Below are 15,711 nucleotides of genomic sequence, written 5' to 3'. Positions count from 1 at the left end.
GGATTATGTAAAAGTGAACATTCATTTTGTGAGCATTTTTCGTGCTCAGCTCACTTATTGTCAATTATTTCTTCAGATCATTGGTTGATGCTCCTTGTTTTGTGTCCATTAGGTTTCAATTAAAAGCAGTTATTTTCATGACCCCAGGATCGGTTTATGTCTATTTCCTCACTTCTGCCATCTGATGCTGCCTAGAAAATGTTTTCTGAACTGTCCTGCAAGACCTCTGCATCACCAAAGGTCTGAGTTTAACTCAACTGTTAATAGTTATTTGACTTCCAATGTGAAATTCTTCAGACATTAGTCGGTCGAAGGTATGAAGGAATACCGGGCGATTCTAGAAGCATTCATGTTATATGGTAAATGTTATGGTGAAAACCCAATGTCCCACCCATAATGGGATGAGCAGCATGTTACCTGAATGTCCTGACGTTGCAGTTGGCAAAGCTGTGTATCATGATTGTGATATTTTGCTATCAACCAGTGTTGCACATTGTGACCCCTCTGCTTCACAACTGCTTGATGTCCCCACAAACAACATGTAAATAACCTTTAAAAAAAAGTCAGATTTAATGTAGCTGAATCTTTCACACTTAATTCTCATCACACATCTAAAAGGACTTCAGTGTTGTTTGATTTTTGCCCTTTCTGTAGACAATCAAAATGAGTAATAAGCTTTCAGCCTCTGCATCTGTTCATTATTTCATTTAGTGTTTAAAAACACAAAAGCTTATTTACTATTACCTTTATTCTCTTAACACAGCTCATGATAAGAAAACATAAAACATCAACATAGTTTGTACGACATTGTGACAAATTCCTACCACGCCATTTCCATGGAGACAGCATACACTAAAAAATACTGTATCCTGATTGGTCCATTTGTTGCCATGAGAGGCAGCAGTCATTGCCCAGGTGAATTTACCTGGTGAAGGAGCGAACGTGTCTGCCCCTCCCACCTCCGCTCCCTCCCCCGCCACTGAACTTGCTCCCCTGAGATCCTCTTCCCCCGCCTCCACCTCCCCCACCTCCCCCGCCGCCCCCTCCAGCACTGCCTCCACCTCCTCCCCCGCTGAGCCAAGACAGTCCGGTGCCTCCTCTGCCCCGCGGTGCTCGGTCCCTTGGAGCCAGCCGATACGCACCTGGAGAAGATAAAAGGTGTCCAGTGTTTAGAAACTCATAACCCAACATCCAGAAAAAAGTGTGCGTGCGTGCGTGCAGTACATACTTGCTGGGGGCTGTCTGGACGGCAGAGGTCCTCGTGTGAAGTTGCTCTGACCTCCACGGGGTTCACTGTATGTTCCTCTGTGAGTGACAGCTGGAACTTGGCCGCTCCATGATGAACCACGGCCTCCTTCTCTTCGAGTGTAGTTGCCTACAGAACCAAAAAGAGAGGATCTGTCACCCTCTACTGGCCAACTAATGCAGCGTCACGAAGAGTGCCAAAAATATCTACACCATAGCAGTTTGACATTTCTTTTTTAAAAACCTTAATTAAAGGTCTATTTCCTCACTTGCCTGCCAGTTAATCAAATCTCTGTCTTCATTATGTGATCTAAGTGTGTTTCAGCAGTTATGTGATGACAAATGACCTTCTACTGAGAACATGTTATCGGCTGATAAAGACCACGAGAATAGTTCAAAGTTCTGGAAAAAGCTACTAAGTAGGCTTCACTCAAACTTCTGTTTCCACAGTAAAAAAAATGTATTCTCATGTTTATAGTTTTTAAGGGTAAAAACTATATTCAGTATAAACTAATCAACCACAACATTAAAACCACTGGCGTGATCCTAATATTTTCATTCATTTAAATAGGAGTGACAAAATGTGAAGAACACTTCTCAGTATAACCGAGTCCAGTCCAACAGCACCTCAAATTACAGCCTCTAAAATGACCATTAAAATAAATCAATACCTCTCGCATACAGATTCAATAACAACTGAACATTATAATCCTTATAAAAGGAGGATTTATTGCTGAACTGTTGTATTATACTTAATACTTCACCTGCCAGAGGTTTTAATGTTATTGCTGATCAGTGTATGTATAGTGTTACATTTGGGACAAAATTATAATAGGAATGTATTGTAAGTTTTAGCAAAACACAAAATGATGTCAGCCACGTGCCAGCAGACACTAAAGAGCTGAGAAAAAAATAAAATAAAAAAAAAACTTCCACCAATTTTTACGTTTACTTTTCGCTCATTTCATTATGTGCATTTCTATCAAGAAAGCTAAATATAAATTATTTTTTTGTTTATTGGACAACTTGAGCCACTACACCTGAGCAGCAAAGTGGAAATGTGGATAGTGTTTTTCTGCAACAGACTAATAATTGAGGTAGTTTTAAGTCAGGAAAGCAATTTTGACAAACATCAATGTGTTGACACGAGTACTGGACGATCATAAACACAAGTCTCTTTAACACAAAAAACTGTTTTACAATATGACTTTTTCAGGAAGGATTTATGTGTCTGTGTATCTGTGTACGTACCTGACAGCAGAACACCTTTAGGTTGTAGTGGTGTGAAAAAGCGAGTCTGGCTGTGGAAAGTAGCTCTGCCTCTGTTTCCAGTGAACAGTCCTCTGGTGGGGGGTTTGGGGGTGCTCTTTGGGGGACGCTTAGGGGGCAAAAGGCCGAGAGGGGTCGTAATGTCTTTAAACTCTGCTGCAACAAAGTCGTCCACGTGCATGCTGGGAGGGCGGGAAGTGTTCTGTTTGCGCAGGCGGAATATGTCATGTGGTCGGGAGACGTTCTGCCCAAACCCTCCTCGACCTCCGCGGCCGCGAGGAGCCGCCATGATGTGGGCTCTTTTAGCAGGCTCAATGTAGTCGGATTTACCGCTGCGGACGAGACGAGACGAGCGCAAAACGACGCTCAGTAAGTCGATTTGAAACTGGATTCAAGATGTTAATTCTGTGACAAGTAAACGAATTGAAGTTAATACTGGAGCTGTACCTTGATGTAATGAAGGTCTCGTGTTTGTGTTTGCCCAGTCGGAAGCCTTTAGGAGCCTTGTTGTGACCAGGAGAGGAAGGCTCAGACAGGAAGGAGCGCTCGAGCTCTGCCTTGAGGTCCAGCTCTGGACAACAATCCTGAGCCAAACCTACCAGGTCCACTTTCACCTGCCACACAGACAAAGAGGCAATCATAGACACAATGCACACAAATAAACAGACATGATACAATGTCGTTGTTTGGTGTTTTTTCTGAATTAAGTCAGATAAAGAAGAAAAGAAGCTTTATGTTTTTTGAAAAAAAAAAAAAAAAAAAAAAAAAAAAAAAAAAAAAAACGGGGAAAAAAAAAAACAAGAAGTACTTGAACTTAATTGGATGAATCAGAGCAATGTGGCACATGTCTGAACATGAAAATGTCTTAATTCAGTGTCGAGGTTTTGGACACACCTTGGTGTGAACGAGTTTTTCATACAAGTACAGACTATGCTGCTTGCCTTAGGGTGGTCACTGTGGCAATACAGATATTGTGCTGTAAATATTTGGATTTTTAAGAATGATAAATACAGGACATCCTATCTGCTGGTAATACAGCAAAACTGCACTGACAACGAAAAGGTAATGGGTAAAAATGCAAACACACACACACACACACTTACCATATCAAGGTCTGTTTCTATGTCATCAGTTTGGAAGGGAGAGAACCACAGAGCCTTCAGCTGCTCATCCAGAGCTTCTGACAGAATAAACACTGTCCTACATATAAAAATACACAATGATTAGTTTAAACCCTTTTTTTTTTTTTTTTTTTTTTAGCTCATGTGGATCAGAATTAGTTCTAGCTTTAGTTTTAATAAAAGCTACATGACTAAAAGTTTCCGTCATGTTTTGTCACTGCAATTTGACATTTTCCCTGACGGTGACGGATGATTAAAAGAACATGGAGAAAGCAAAGAGATGCAGAAATCATCCAGAGGTCGAACCTGTGATTAAACTGGGCCCCCAGTGTCTCTGGTGCTGGCAGAGTGGGCTCAGTATCAGCTGCAGGAGGCGTGTCTGTGGCCGTCTCCAACGTCTGCCTCAGAATAATCACGTTCTCCAACATGGTTTCCAGTGAATCATCTTCTTTACACAGTTTCTATATACACACACACACACACACACACACACACACACACACACACACACACACACAGGAAGTTGAATGCCAAGGCAGCATTGACCCTTATTTTATAAAATGTATGCTGTACACATGCGCGTTGTTTGTACCGTGATCTGTTTCTCTAGAGCAGGCAGTGGATGTGACTCGGACTCCTCCCACTGTAGCAGAACTTTCATCTCAGAACCCGACATCAACCGTGGAGGAACAAAAGTGGCCTCTTCGCTGGACCCATGGCCCTCCTCAACACACTGGATCAAAAGACACACTTGCAATCAAGACCAATTACAATCACAGACAAGCTGTGATAAGTAAATATTACAAGTAAGAAAAGTAAAATGAACAATGAAAGTTTAGCTGTGTTTTCCCGAATGGAAAGTTAGGGATTTTAGTGAACCACACTGAAATACTATACGAACACATGGGGGCTTTTTATTGGTGCTGCAGGAAAGAAAACTCCAGTAAATGTTTGACATAGGGAGATTAGACTGACAACAACCTGTAAGGACGGAAAGAAAACCCAAAGCAGCTAATTACTTCCAAAGCAGCACTTATCCAATTATCCCTAACAAGTACTCGTATTGTAGTTCCATTCACTTGTTTCAAGATATATCTGATGACGAAACCACAAAACAAAAACACAAATGATTGCCACAAATTATATTAAAATAAAACCACCTGCAACTGTAATGCAATAATTATAAATATGTGTATTGCTCAAAGCGATCTCCGTACACTTCTGATAAGTCACTAAGAGGCTTTGATGAGCTCCTCTGTGTTTCCCTGTCTCTAATGATATTTATTTGTTTGCTTATATGTTTAGAGCCCCCTCAGACTATAATCATTTACCTGTACATATTCACTCCCCACTTCATCTCCTCAGGCTGTAACCCTCTTCTCTTCTTGTTGTCAAATAGATGGATTTATTTATCTAATATATTGTTATTTGTGTTCTCTATTGTTTTGTTCTCTGTGTAAATTTTTGTTTTGGGACTCCCTTAAACAAAGACATGACACATTTTGAAGGGTTTATTCTCATTTCAGAAATTGAAATATCAATTTAAGGTGTATTTACCATGGTTTCTGTGTTGAGGATCTGCCTGAGAAAGTCGAGCAGAGCTGAGAGCAGATCCGCTGAGTCCTTGTTGAAGGAAAACACCAGCCTCTTTAACAGCGAGCAGAGTCCCACACCATGTTTCTTCAGAGCACTGAAACACAGACAAAGTCTAATCAAAGTCTTGTTTAACTGGGAAAATGGTAAAACCTCCAGAAGGAGAGGAAGGTAGGATGGAGAGACAGTGATGAAGCAAAGAACCAAGAGGGGAACATTTCCATTTACACTTTGAGGTGGTACAGTCCATAGTCGTTCTCTGTGAGGAATGTCAAAGTCCTGATGCAGGTGAGGAGAAGCGGCACGCTGCTCTCTGCATTCCCCAAAACCTCCAACAGGGAACTGCACACCGATGACATCATATCTCGCCCCGGAAGTGCATTGGCCAGCTGCTCAGCCTCCGACACACAGTTAACACCAGGTGGAGACACCACCAGAGAAATGTCCTGATCAAGACAAGAGATTAACATCTTTAGGCTGTCTTTTCTTTTTCCTGTAGGAAGTTGTTTACACCTTTCGGTTGAAGTGCACTGTCACCCTTACCTGGTCACACAGTGACTGTAATATTGTCCCCACTAATACACTGCATTGCTGTTGTTGTAAGGGGTGCTCCTTCGAAGGGACCAACAGAGACAAAAGCAGGGGGAACAGATCGGCCAGTTGTTCATCTCCAGAGACCGACCCCGACAGCAGGTGCAGAGCTGCGCTTTTACAAGCTCTCTGAGACACCAGAGCGTCCATCAAAGAGAGCAGACGCAACACTTGGCCCCAGAACACACCTTTCCCCTCCGCCCTGCAGGCAGCAGATTGCAGACACTTTAAATACAATTTACATGACAAATACAAAAGCTGTGTGTGTGCGTGCGTGCGTGCGTGCGTGCGTGCGTGCGTGCGTGCGTGCGTGTGTGTGTGTGTGCGTGCGTGCGTGCGTGCGTGCATGCGTGCTCTTCACTCACGGCTGCAGCTCCTCCAGCAGCAGCTCCAGCAGGGTCTTCATGATGAGTGTTGCAGTGGGTGAAGACAGGTCTGCCAGCTGAACACACACTCTCCTCAGCATGGCAAGGAGAGGAGGGCAGCTGGTGGCGCACACACACCTCAGCGCCTCGGACAACACTTTCCACTGTGCCCGTATGTGCATGCTCCAAAGCTTCCTTGTGTTTAAGGCTACAGCCACATCTTGGACTGATATCACCTATGGACACAAACGTCTCATAATATTAGCGTGTATGCGGAGACAAGAATCATCAGAAGGTCAAAGGAAGTTACAGGATGGATGAGTGACCAACAGGTTACCTGAGTACTCTGCATTGGCAGTGGAAGAGGAAGGAGCTCAGACAGCAACGTCAGGCCAGAGAAGAGACCTTCAGGAGCTTTTAGCAATGAGACCAAAACCTCCTTTAACATCAGAGACCATGTGTTGCTGGCCAGAGTCTCTTCCGTGTGAGTCACCTGCAGCAGACACAAACATCGTCTCACAAATATGAACTACTAATGACACCACATCATGCATCGTGCTGGTTGTTTAACCCTCTCACTCATTCACATACCTCCTCATTGACACCCTGTGTGAAGGTGAGCAGCACATCAACGATGAGCGCCTGCACTCTGGTCTCCTCCCCGTCTAGACGTCCAGACGCAGGGATAGAGCACACTATCATGTGGAGCGTCACCAACACGTTGGCCACACGAGTGTCCCTGAACTGGAAAGCTCCCCCGCGCAGCAGCTCGGTTAGCATGGTGCGCAGCAGCCTGAGCGTGCTGATGCATATACTGAGGATCATGCAGCGCTGCGGCGTCGGGCCCATGTGTCCGTGCACGCGCCATGGCTGCAGTAACACGCTGCACAGCTTCTGCAGGACACGCACACACGTGTCCAGCCCCTCCCCGGAGAACAGCTGGACACTTGCAAGACTCCACTTCAGATCCCTCTGCTGACCTGCAAAGAGGAGGAAGACATGATGAAGTGTACATGTCTTGGTACAAATGTCTCTGCTATGGTACAGAAACGGCCTCCTCTCTTCTGCACTCAACATTCACGACCACGGTTACCAGTTAGATTACAACAAGTCTAATTAGACAACTAAAGACGCATTTAGTTTTCATCTCTTATTAGTTCCAAAATCATCTTTGGTGTCTCTTTACCTTCTACAGCAGGAGGGGGGCAGCCTATGTGACAGAGGACCCTCAGAGCAGTGACCAGCCCTGTTCCCTCAGCACTTAACACATTTTCCAGATTCTGAAGCCAAAAGAGAACCATGTTTAGAGTGACATACGACACAAAATATTTCCTGCTTCATTAACAGTTTTATTGTTTAGGAAGTTTTTGTTCAGAGTCACCTTGTCAGCTGGCCTGAATACAAACAGTGACAAGGCTGTACAGTTAATACAGAATCAGCTCTATAAATTTCAACTCAGTAGAAGGGGTAAGGTAGGGAGAGCCTTTATTCCCACACTGAAAGAGTTAATAGTCTCATTGAATTAGATGTAATTGACAAATCTTTGGCAGCCGCCCAATAACTGACAACTGAAGAGATTTATAAGGACTAAGCAGTTATTAGAAATTTCATCAGGCAATATACGTGGCTAAAAGGTCATGGAGCTACTTAAGATGAAAACATACTGAAATGTTGCTTTACTGCAGCAGGATGTATATTGAGTGAGAAATCTGCACCTGCTTGATGTAGTCAATGAGGGTAGAAATGCTGCCCATCTCAAAGCGAAGTTTTTCCAGAGGTTCCAGCCATTTACCAAGCTCTGAAGAACAAGGAGACATAAATATATGCACTTAAATATTCAAAGTTTTCTTATATAGCCTGGTCCGTGTGTGTGTGTGTGTGTGTGTGTGTGTGTGTGTGTGTGTGTGTGTGTGTGTGTGTGTGTGTGTGTGTGTGTGTGTGTGTGACAGAAGTAATATTTACCTTGTAACTTGGCATTGGTGTCATCTGCTTTGGCTAAAGTTAGCAGGGGAACGGCGAACTGTTCCATCATCCGCAGTTCATTAGAGGTCTGCACCACCATTAAGACCAGCATACAGGCATAGTTATATGTCACTGCTTTGCGAGCTTTGGCCTCACTGAAAGAACGAAAGAAAGAAAAAAGTCAAATCATACTAAAAATCACAGCATAAACATAGAAACAAACAGAAGGAAAAGACAGCTGTACCCCTGTCCATCTTTGCTGTGGTGGTTGAGCAGGGTGACCAGACAGGACAGGTTGTTGTCCAGGCTGAGAACATGGGCCACGGCACTACGACCTGTCAGCGTGAAGGTCATCAAGTAAAGCGCGTGGAGCATGGCCAGGACCTCTGCATTGTCGCCTTCCTCTAGCCCTGCGCCGCCATCTCCTCCCGCGGCTACATGGCTCATGAGTTCTGACACCCCTTGCAGCGCGTGCAGCGCCTGCATGAGCCACACGCCAAAGCCTTCTTCACCGACCCCCGGCCCCGTGAAGCCTCCCTCTCCTCCTGTAAACGTGCTCTCCTCGCCCTCAGACTCTGCCATCGATGCCAGGAGACGCAGCAGCAGGTTGGTGGGTGTGGGCTGGGCGAGAAGGAAGAGCAGACCCGACTGGGTGAGCGACAGGAAGCGTAGGAGTTCTCTGACGGCTTGGGTGACACCTAGATGGCCAGCTGCAGCAGCTGCTGACAGCACCGCTGCTGTGCTTTCCAGGAAACGGCACGCATGCATATACCTGTAAGGAGATAAGTGCAAAAACAGAATTTCAGTCAATGAGTCAAAACTACATGAAACTTTATGTCCACACAGTGAGGTTTGAGGTCATGTGTCTCTGATTGTGTACCTAAACAGTGTTGGGTATGGATTGTCCCTTTCCTGTGGTCCTGTTATTCTAGCAGTAGTGGGGAAGGCCTTCCCAGGGGGCTGCACCATGCAGTGAGGGGCAGTCTCTAGCAAGTGGTGAAGCTCTTCCAAAACCCCTGCCAACCTATCAAGCTCTGCCTCGCTCACAGGGGAGGAGCTTAGTGCGGGTTCCTCTTCCATGGGGATATCAGCATCGTCCATCTCCTCCTGAGGATACCAGTCAGTTATGATTATTATTTGAAAAAAAAGAAAAAAGATCCTTAGTCTTTAAAGCGTGTGACATATTTGAAGTGACTCTTGTTACCTGCTGTGGTTCACTCCAAGCCGTTGCTGTATTTTGGAGGTCGACGAGCACTTCATACATGTGGCTCTTCTGTAATATGGCGTTGCCAGCTGTTATGACCCTCACTGTTTCTTCACGCAGGAACAGCTGGACGAGACGCTGTGAGGCACATAAAGCTCAGCGTCACATCTTAATGATGCAAAACCACATCATATTCTTTAACTAGTCAGTGTGTTCTGTGAAAGTAAAAGGTGGGTGGTGAGTCCTGGTCTGTGATGTAAAGTAGTAATCAATTTAAATGTGCTGTATTTTAAAGCTCATTCATGAGGGACATAACAAATGGTAGGAGCAGTCCCATTTGCCATGAAATTTTTCACTGCGCACAAATCAGTTAAACATTTTCAATTGTATTTTTTTTTTTTTTTTTTTTAAGTACCTTGCTCTGGGATCTGTGCCAAAGAAATGTAAAAGAAAATGATGACAAACTTTGTTTTGCTCACCTGATAGCCACTCTTCTCTGAATCTGCTGCCTGTAGAAAAGCCCCCACCCCAGCAGGAGCGCTAATCAGAGCATCCAAAGCTCTCAGGATACTCAGCTTCAGAGTGGAGGAGACGTGGTCAGCGTGGAGCAGCTCCAGCAGCACACTCAGGGCCCCCTCACGCAGCAGCACTGTGAGGCCCTGCGGACACTCTGCCAGGTGTGATGCTAGCTTGGCACCAGCTTTTAGCTGTCTGAGGTTAAGTGCAATGGGTTGCGTGAGAGCCATCTCCATACTCAGAGCTTGGAGAGCCCACTGGACTAAAACTCTAAGAGGCTCCTCCATCTCTCCCTTTCCCTGTTTGATTAAATGAGCCAATTCTTTGGCCAGTAGTCCAGGTGCCTCTTCCAGAGCTGTGACCCAGCGTGCGTCTCTGTCTTCACCAGTAGCAGTTAGTAGTTCTTTCAGCTGAGCAACTGCCTCAGCCTCCTCTCCACCCACTGGTCCTTCTGTTCCACCAGCATCCCTGGGCTCCTCTATACTGGCCTTCTCAAACTGGGTATCAAAGCGGGTCTTGTATGGAGGGGTGAAGTAAAGCAAGGGTCTGAGTTCTCGTTCGTATGGGTCATACTGGACAGGTGGGACAGATGCAAGGTCCTCCGGAGTGTAGTCCATGTCAAACGTGGGCAACTTGAAGCTGCCGTTATCCAGGTCGTCCTCATCGCTGGAAATCTGCTCATAACCATCATCACCTAGAGGAGCAAAGAAGGAGGCAAACTTATCAACTCTAAAGAAATTCAAAAACATCTTCCGTTTCATAAAAATGTGTTTGAAAATGAGCGACAATGAGGAGGCCAGCAACAACTGTATAGTCCCTTTCTCATACAAAGATGCAAACACTCACTCCTGCAGAGCAGCATCACTCCAAACATGCAGGGTTAGTTTGGCATGCATCATGTCACTACTGCAGCACACATTCAGCCACGGATGTGAGGACGCGTCAGGTAGGCCTCCACATGACAACTTATGAGGGTTCATCATAAGCCTTCAGAAGAGCCACTGGGCGGGCGAGCTGAGAGTCCGCAGCATCCAGTGGTTGTAGATAGACACAGCATGCCAGAGCACACACACTCTCTCCAACTGTTACTCAGTCCCAAATGGACCCAGCTTCCGTGGCCCCCTGGGACATCTGACAACCACGTGTAGTCTTGACTTTCTAGTATCAAGGGCTTCAGGGCTGAGTGTCCATTTGGGATTGCAGACTATCCTACTCTCACATAAGATCTCCCCTACCTTCCTCCATCTCCATCTCCTCTTCCTCGTCCTCACCCTCATCTTCCTCCTCCTCTTCTTCCTCCTCCTCCTCCGGCACGCTCCCCTCGGTCCGTGCATCTTCCTCCTCCTCCTGCTCCTCCTCTTCCTCCTCCTCCTCACCCTCCTCCTCCTGTTCAGCGTCGGAGTAGGTTTCGTTGACAGGCAGTGACCTCTCAGGGGACACGGCCTCCAGGTAGTTGTCACGGCCCTCGCATGTCTCATCTTTGACCACTCCCACTGTGGATTTTACAACATACACAGAAAGCATATACAAATACATACTAATTATAGGAAAATTATGCAAAACAGTTTAAGGACCTTTTGGTTTTTAACCTCTTACTTAACATTAAAAAAAAAAAAAATTCCAAATCACTTTTATTTAATTTTGTTTTCCTAACTGGCAAGCAGGCACTTCAGTATGTAAAGACTTACTTAGACATGTATGCATGTGTGTGTGTGTGTATGTACGCATAATATCCTGTGAGGTAGCGAGGCGTTTGATTGGTGAAGATAGGTAGTAACATTGAGTCAGTCGAACCCTTGAGGTGTTGTTCCACAATAATATGGCACTTTGTCACTACTTTAAACGTGTAACCCATTGGAGTGAAGATTATTTATATTTCCAGGCAACAATAGTAATCATCAAAATAGAGTGTGACATTACACGTACTATGAAAGATGCCCTACATTAAGCACAGCTGTACTTGCCATGTTCGTTTTACTATTTAACTGAGAACTCAAATACTCGGCTCAAACAGATAATGTTGTGTACACAAAATTGTAGTAAATGGGCTAAACCATTATGGGTGGAAAAACTGAGCGTTTAACAGTAAAAATCACAGAATATTATAGTGACACTGACTGCAGTACTTTCTCAAAGTCTAACTTCTAAATTTAATCATGAATAACTACTGTTGCGATCATTTAAATATGAGAGGAATTGACCCAGCAAAAGCTCTATCTAATGCTGAATCCCTGTCACTTTTTGAGACAGTGGCAGACACAATATAATAACATCAAACAGATGTACAGCTCTGACCTGTCATCTGAACCTGCTCCTCATCATCATCATCCGGGGGTGGAGGTCCAGGTGGAGTACGAGGCCCTCTGGGTGCTGGTCTGGGTGGGCTGCCATTGTACTGGTCATCTTTTTCCCATTCTTAAAAAAAATACAATGACACCAATAGATTTAGCAGCTATTGATGGGATGTTTCACTTTCAGGAAGCGGGTGTGAAGGTGAGAGTGCTGCTTAGTTTTATCTTAATGTCGCCCACCTTGTTTAATGATCCTCTTGAGTCCGCTTGGCTGCTGAGGGGGCGGCGGTGGAGGAGGAGGAGGTGAGCCTTGGTCATGACAATGTGAGCGCTCTGCTGTCCCGTACACTGCCACAGTCAGACTTGTGTACCAGCCACGCAGCACCAGGCCATCTGTGTTCACCTGCACACAAGAGCCCATTTAATTATTCACAAATCAACAGAGACACACAATACCGATCATGTTGTCATTTACCTTTCCACTGGGTCTGAACACAATGGACTTGTTCTCATCATACTCCAGACTGAGGGGAGAAAGTAAGAAAGAGCATATTAAAATAAAACTGCAAATACAAACCAATGATGAACTATTCCTAAAGTTGAGCATCTTTTTTGGGATGGTATGGTACACAATGGTGCAGAGATTCTTATTACCACACCGGCTGATCAAACTGTTTCTTAGGTTAAGATATCAAAAATATTTCAGCCTTGTCTGTTTATAACATTTGGAAGATATTTTAAGAACAATTCCTCAGGTTAGAAAAATCTCATCCCAACTTTCCCAGCAGCGATAATAACTCGGGCATGTTGTATTTACAGTTTTTAATAACTCTTACACAATGGGCTTCTAAATACATGTTTACGTTCTGCTGCTGTGCACATGCCTCTGTTATTATGATGATAGAATAAAAATGCTTGACTCAAATCTGCCACTACTGCTCCATTTCACTGAGACCTCTACACTTTCTCTGCACTTTCTGCCACAGAGTGGGTGGGGTTGGGTTTCTGGAGAGACCAGTTAGCCAGCATGGGAACAAAGACACCTGATTATGGATGGGTGCCCGCTAGGCCTATGAGAACAGGTCTCAGATGCTACCGTGACTGGTTCTACAGGTGAGACAGACTTCTGCATCTTAAGCGCTTTTGAAATCTGAGCAGGAAATACAGAGAAGGAGAAGAGGCTCTGATGTTTAAAGAAGCAACACGAGAGAAATCATTCTGACCTGCCCAGTCTGTGGAAGGTGGGGTTGTTGGGCTTGGTGACATTATTGAAGAACAGCTCCAACTGGAAGGCATGAGGAGAAGTCTCCCTGGAAACACAGAAAGACACATACAGCAATGAGAAAATCGGGACTCAGTCACCTTGTAACCTGAAAGCTTCACTGATATGAGTTATATATCATCAGTGGGGTGTACGATATAACAAAATCTCACTCAGTGGTCACTTTATTAGGTACACCTGTACAATCTGAAGCTATTTAAAAACAAAGTCTGTCTAAATTCTAAATAAGGAGTTTATAAAGTTCAGTTTTGATTGTTGAATATAATCAACACATAGTTAATATATGTTTATTACTGAAGTCATGGACATATTTTTCCAATATAAATCAAGTTGGCCATTTAAAATTACATATTCTAAAGTAATTTATCCAAATCGGCCACCTCTACACATACAGTTTTGTGCATTCTTGAACATTGAGTCCATTCATTTAGTTCAATTACATCACATTACTCAACAGGCTCAGTGGGAATCAGGACCCACTCAACAATGGAGCTCAGGTGTCAAACTCGCTCACCTCTTCATTCACACTGGCCTCTCTATTTCTGACAGGTCCACACAGTACACGCCAGGTATCTTCAGCTAACAAATATCCCCAGAGGCAATAACATCAAGGATCTCCAGCAACTCCAGATGAACCAAGCCAACTTTTTCTCCCAAAATATAATTCTGATACCTGGTATCTGATCATACTGTCTAACGATCTTATACCAGTGCTCAGGTTTTCACAAAGTAAACACAACATGTGCACTGTGCATCCAACAACAACAAAACAATCCCTTTCCAGTCACTGCTAGTTAAAAACACAAATTTTGTATATGTATTTTCTACACCCTCGTTTACGTGATTGATATCGACAAATTATTAGAAACAAATTCCAGCATGACCTGATATGATTCAACATTTCTGAATGAGTGAGCATAAAGCTGAATGAACAAATCCTTATCATAACATCTATGCTGGTGGGATTTACTGTTAGATTAGACTGCTTTTTCTTTTCTTTTTTTTTTAGCTGGGTGTTCCCAAACTAAGAGTATGTGTGTCATTGTGTGTGTGAGTGAGTGTATTACGGCTCTTACCCAAATGCTCTGCTGTCAGGTAAGTTGCTGTGTGCTTTGATGCCCGGAGGAATGACCCGCACCTCTGTGATCAGCACCCCGCAAGGAAACCGCACCACATCCACGTTGGTTAACTGCGGCGCAGCAGACACACATTAATGCCATCCATTGTCTTTAACCACATCCAACACTGCTGACTAGAAGAGTAACTTTTCCCTTTCTTCTCCGAGGTAAACATGACCAGCTCGGCACTTTGAAGTTAGCATTAGCCACCTGGCTTAACGAGCAAACAGACAGAACAAGTATTCAAGAAGAAGCCTCTCTGTGGAGCCATTTGATTATGCAAATCAAATAACATTTGCCGAGCGTGTCTGGTACAACTATGTGTGTGTGTGAAACAGGAACCTGCGTGGTGAAATAAAAGCAGCGTTATAAATAGCCACGACCCAAGTGCTAATGTTAGCCGAGCTAACATTGTTAGCATAGAAGTTGAACATCCTTCTCCAAAACAACTGAATTTAAACGATGTGAGCTTTGAATGCATTAGGCCCGGAGTAAGTGGCGTGTTGATGCGTCAGGAATATTACCTCTGCATTTTGATGCTTAAACGTATCTAAAAAAAGAAGTTCCGTCGAAGTGTCCACCGCCATCGTTTCCTTGCTGCTAGCCGAGCGGGGGGGGGGGGGACTTCCGGGTCAGCGAACACTTCCGGAGCAGATCCACCAGCTACTATCATAAACAAATACAAGATACATAAAAAAAAATTTTAAAAAAGGATTCAAGTCTTATTTATACAGTTATTAATTAAACGAGGTTGAAAAGACAATTCGTCATTTCTCTTTTTTTTTAGGCTTATGTAATCATTTTAAGATATATTTGATAGTTTAATTCATAACAGATTTATAACTTATACGTTAATTATTTCGTTGTTTTTTTTTGTATTTCAATAAAAATTACAAATTTACAATAATATTGTGAGACTGCTTTTGTTTTAATGCTGTTGAAATGTAGGCTATTTAAATATTAAACCTGAAATAAGTGTATTTCTGTGTAAAAAAAAAAAAAAAAAGAAAAAAAAAAAAGGCCTGTAAATTGGTATACATTGAGTATTCAAAATATGATGTCGAAAATTGTGACTATATTTTTGTCCTCCATGGTCTGCCACGTCCTTATCTTACCTGATAGAGGGAGGGGGCAGGTAGAAAGTCACGTGGTCA

At 43.8% G+C, this 15,711-nt stretch overlaps 1 protein-coding gene across 2 annotated transcripts; it reads right to left on the bottom strand.

Annotated features, from left to right (window-relative positions):
• Positions 1-546: 546 nt before the first annotated feature.
• On the bottom strand, positions 547-15,165 carry virma (vir like m6A methyltransferase associated). Of its 2 annotated transcripts, none has more exons than XM_069142862.1 (27): positions 15,082-15,165; positions 14,516-14,628; positions 13,381-13,467; positions 12,633-12,681; positions 12,398-12,560; positions 12,162-12,281; positions 11,102-11,359; positions 9,830-10,560; positions 9,351-9,488; positions 9,027-9,253; positions 8,391-8,918; positions 8,147-8,301; positions 7,900-7,982; positions 7,371-7,464; positions 6,776-7,164; positions 6,522-6,677; positions 6,185-6,420; positions 5,772-6,021; positions 5,457-5,674; positions 5,193-5,325; positions 4,228-4,368; positions 3,942-4,096; positions 3,618-3,714; positions 2,962-3,128; positions 2,497-2,846; positions 1,229-1,375; positions 547-1,142 (listed from the first exon to the last, which is right to left on the bottom strand). In XM_069142862.1, exons 1-27 carry the CDS (start codon positions 15,142-15,144, stop codon positions 922-924), a joined length of 5,469 nt encoding a protein of 1,822 aa, XP_068998963.1. In that variant the 5' UTR covers positions 15,145-15,165; the 3' UTR covers positions 547-921. The 2 variants fall into 2 exon arrangements, with proteins under 2 accessions (XP_068998963.1, XP_068998964.1); XM_069142863.1 differs by having other exon boundaries at positions 11,138-11,359.
• Positions 15,166-15,711: the final 546 nt, after the last annotated feature.

Source organism: Embiotoca jacksoni, unplaced genomic scaffold (genome assembly GCF_022577435.1).
Source record: "Embiotoca jacksoni isolate LCO1_2020_lvr unplaced genomic scaffold, fEmbJac1.0.p SCAF_11, whole genome shotgun sequence".
Classification (NCBI taxonomy): Eukaryota; Metazoa; Chordata; class Actinopteri; family Embiotocidae; genus Embiotoca; species Embiotoca jacksoni.
The sequence above is the reverse complement of the archived record's forward strand: the minus strand, read 5'-3'. Positions and strand labels throughout refer to the sequence as shown.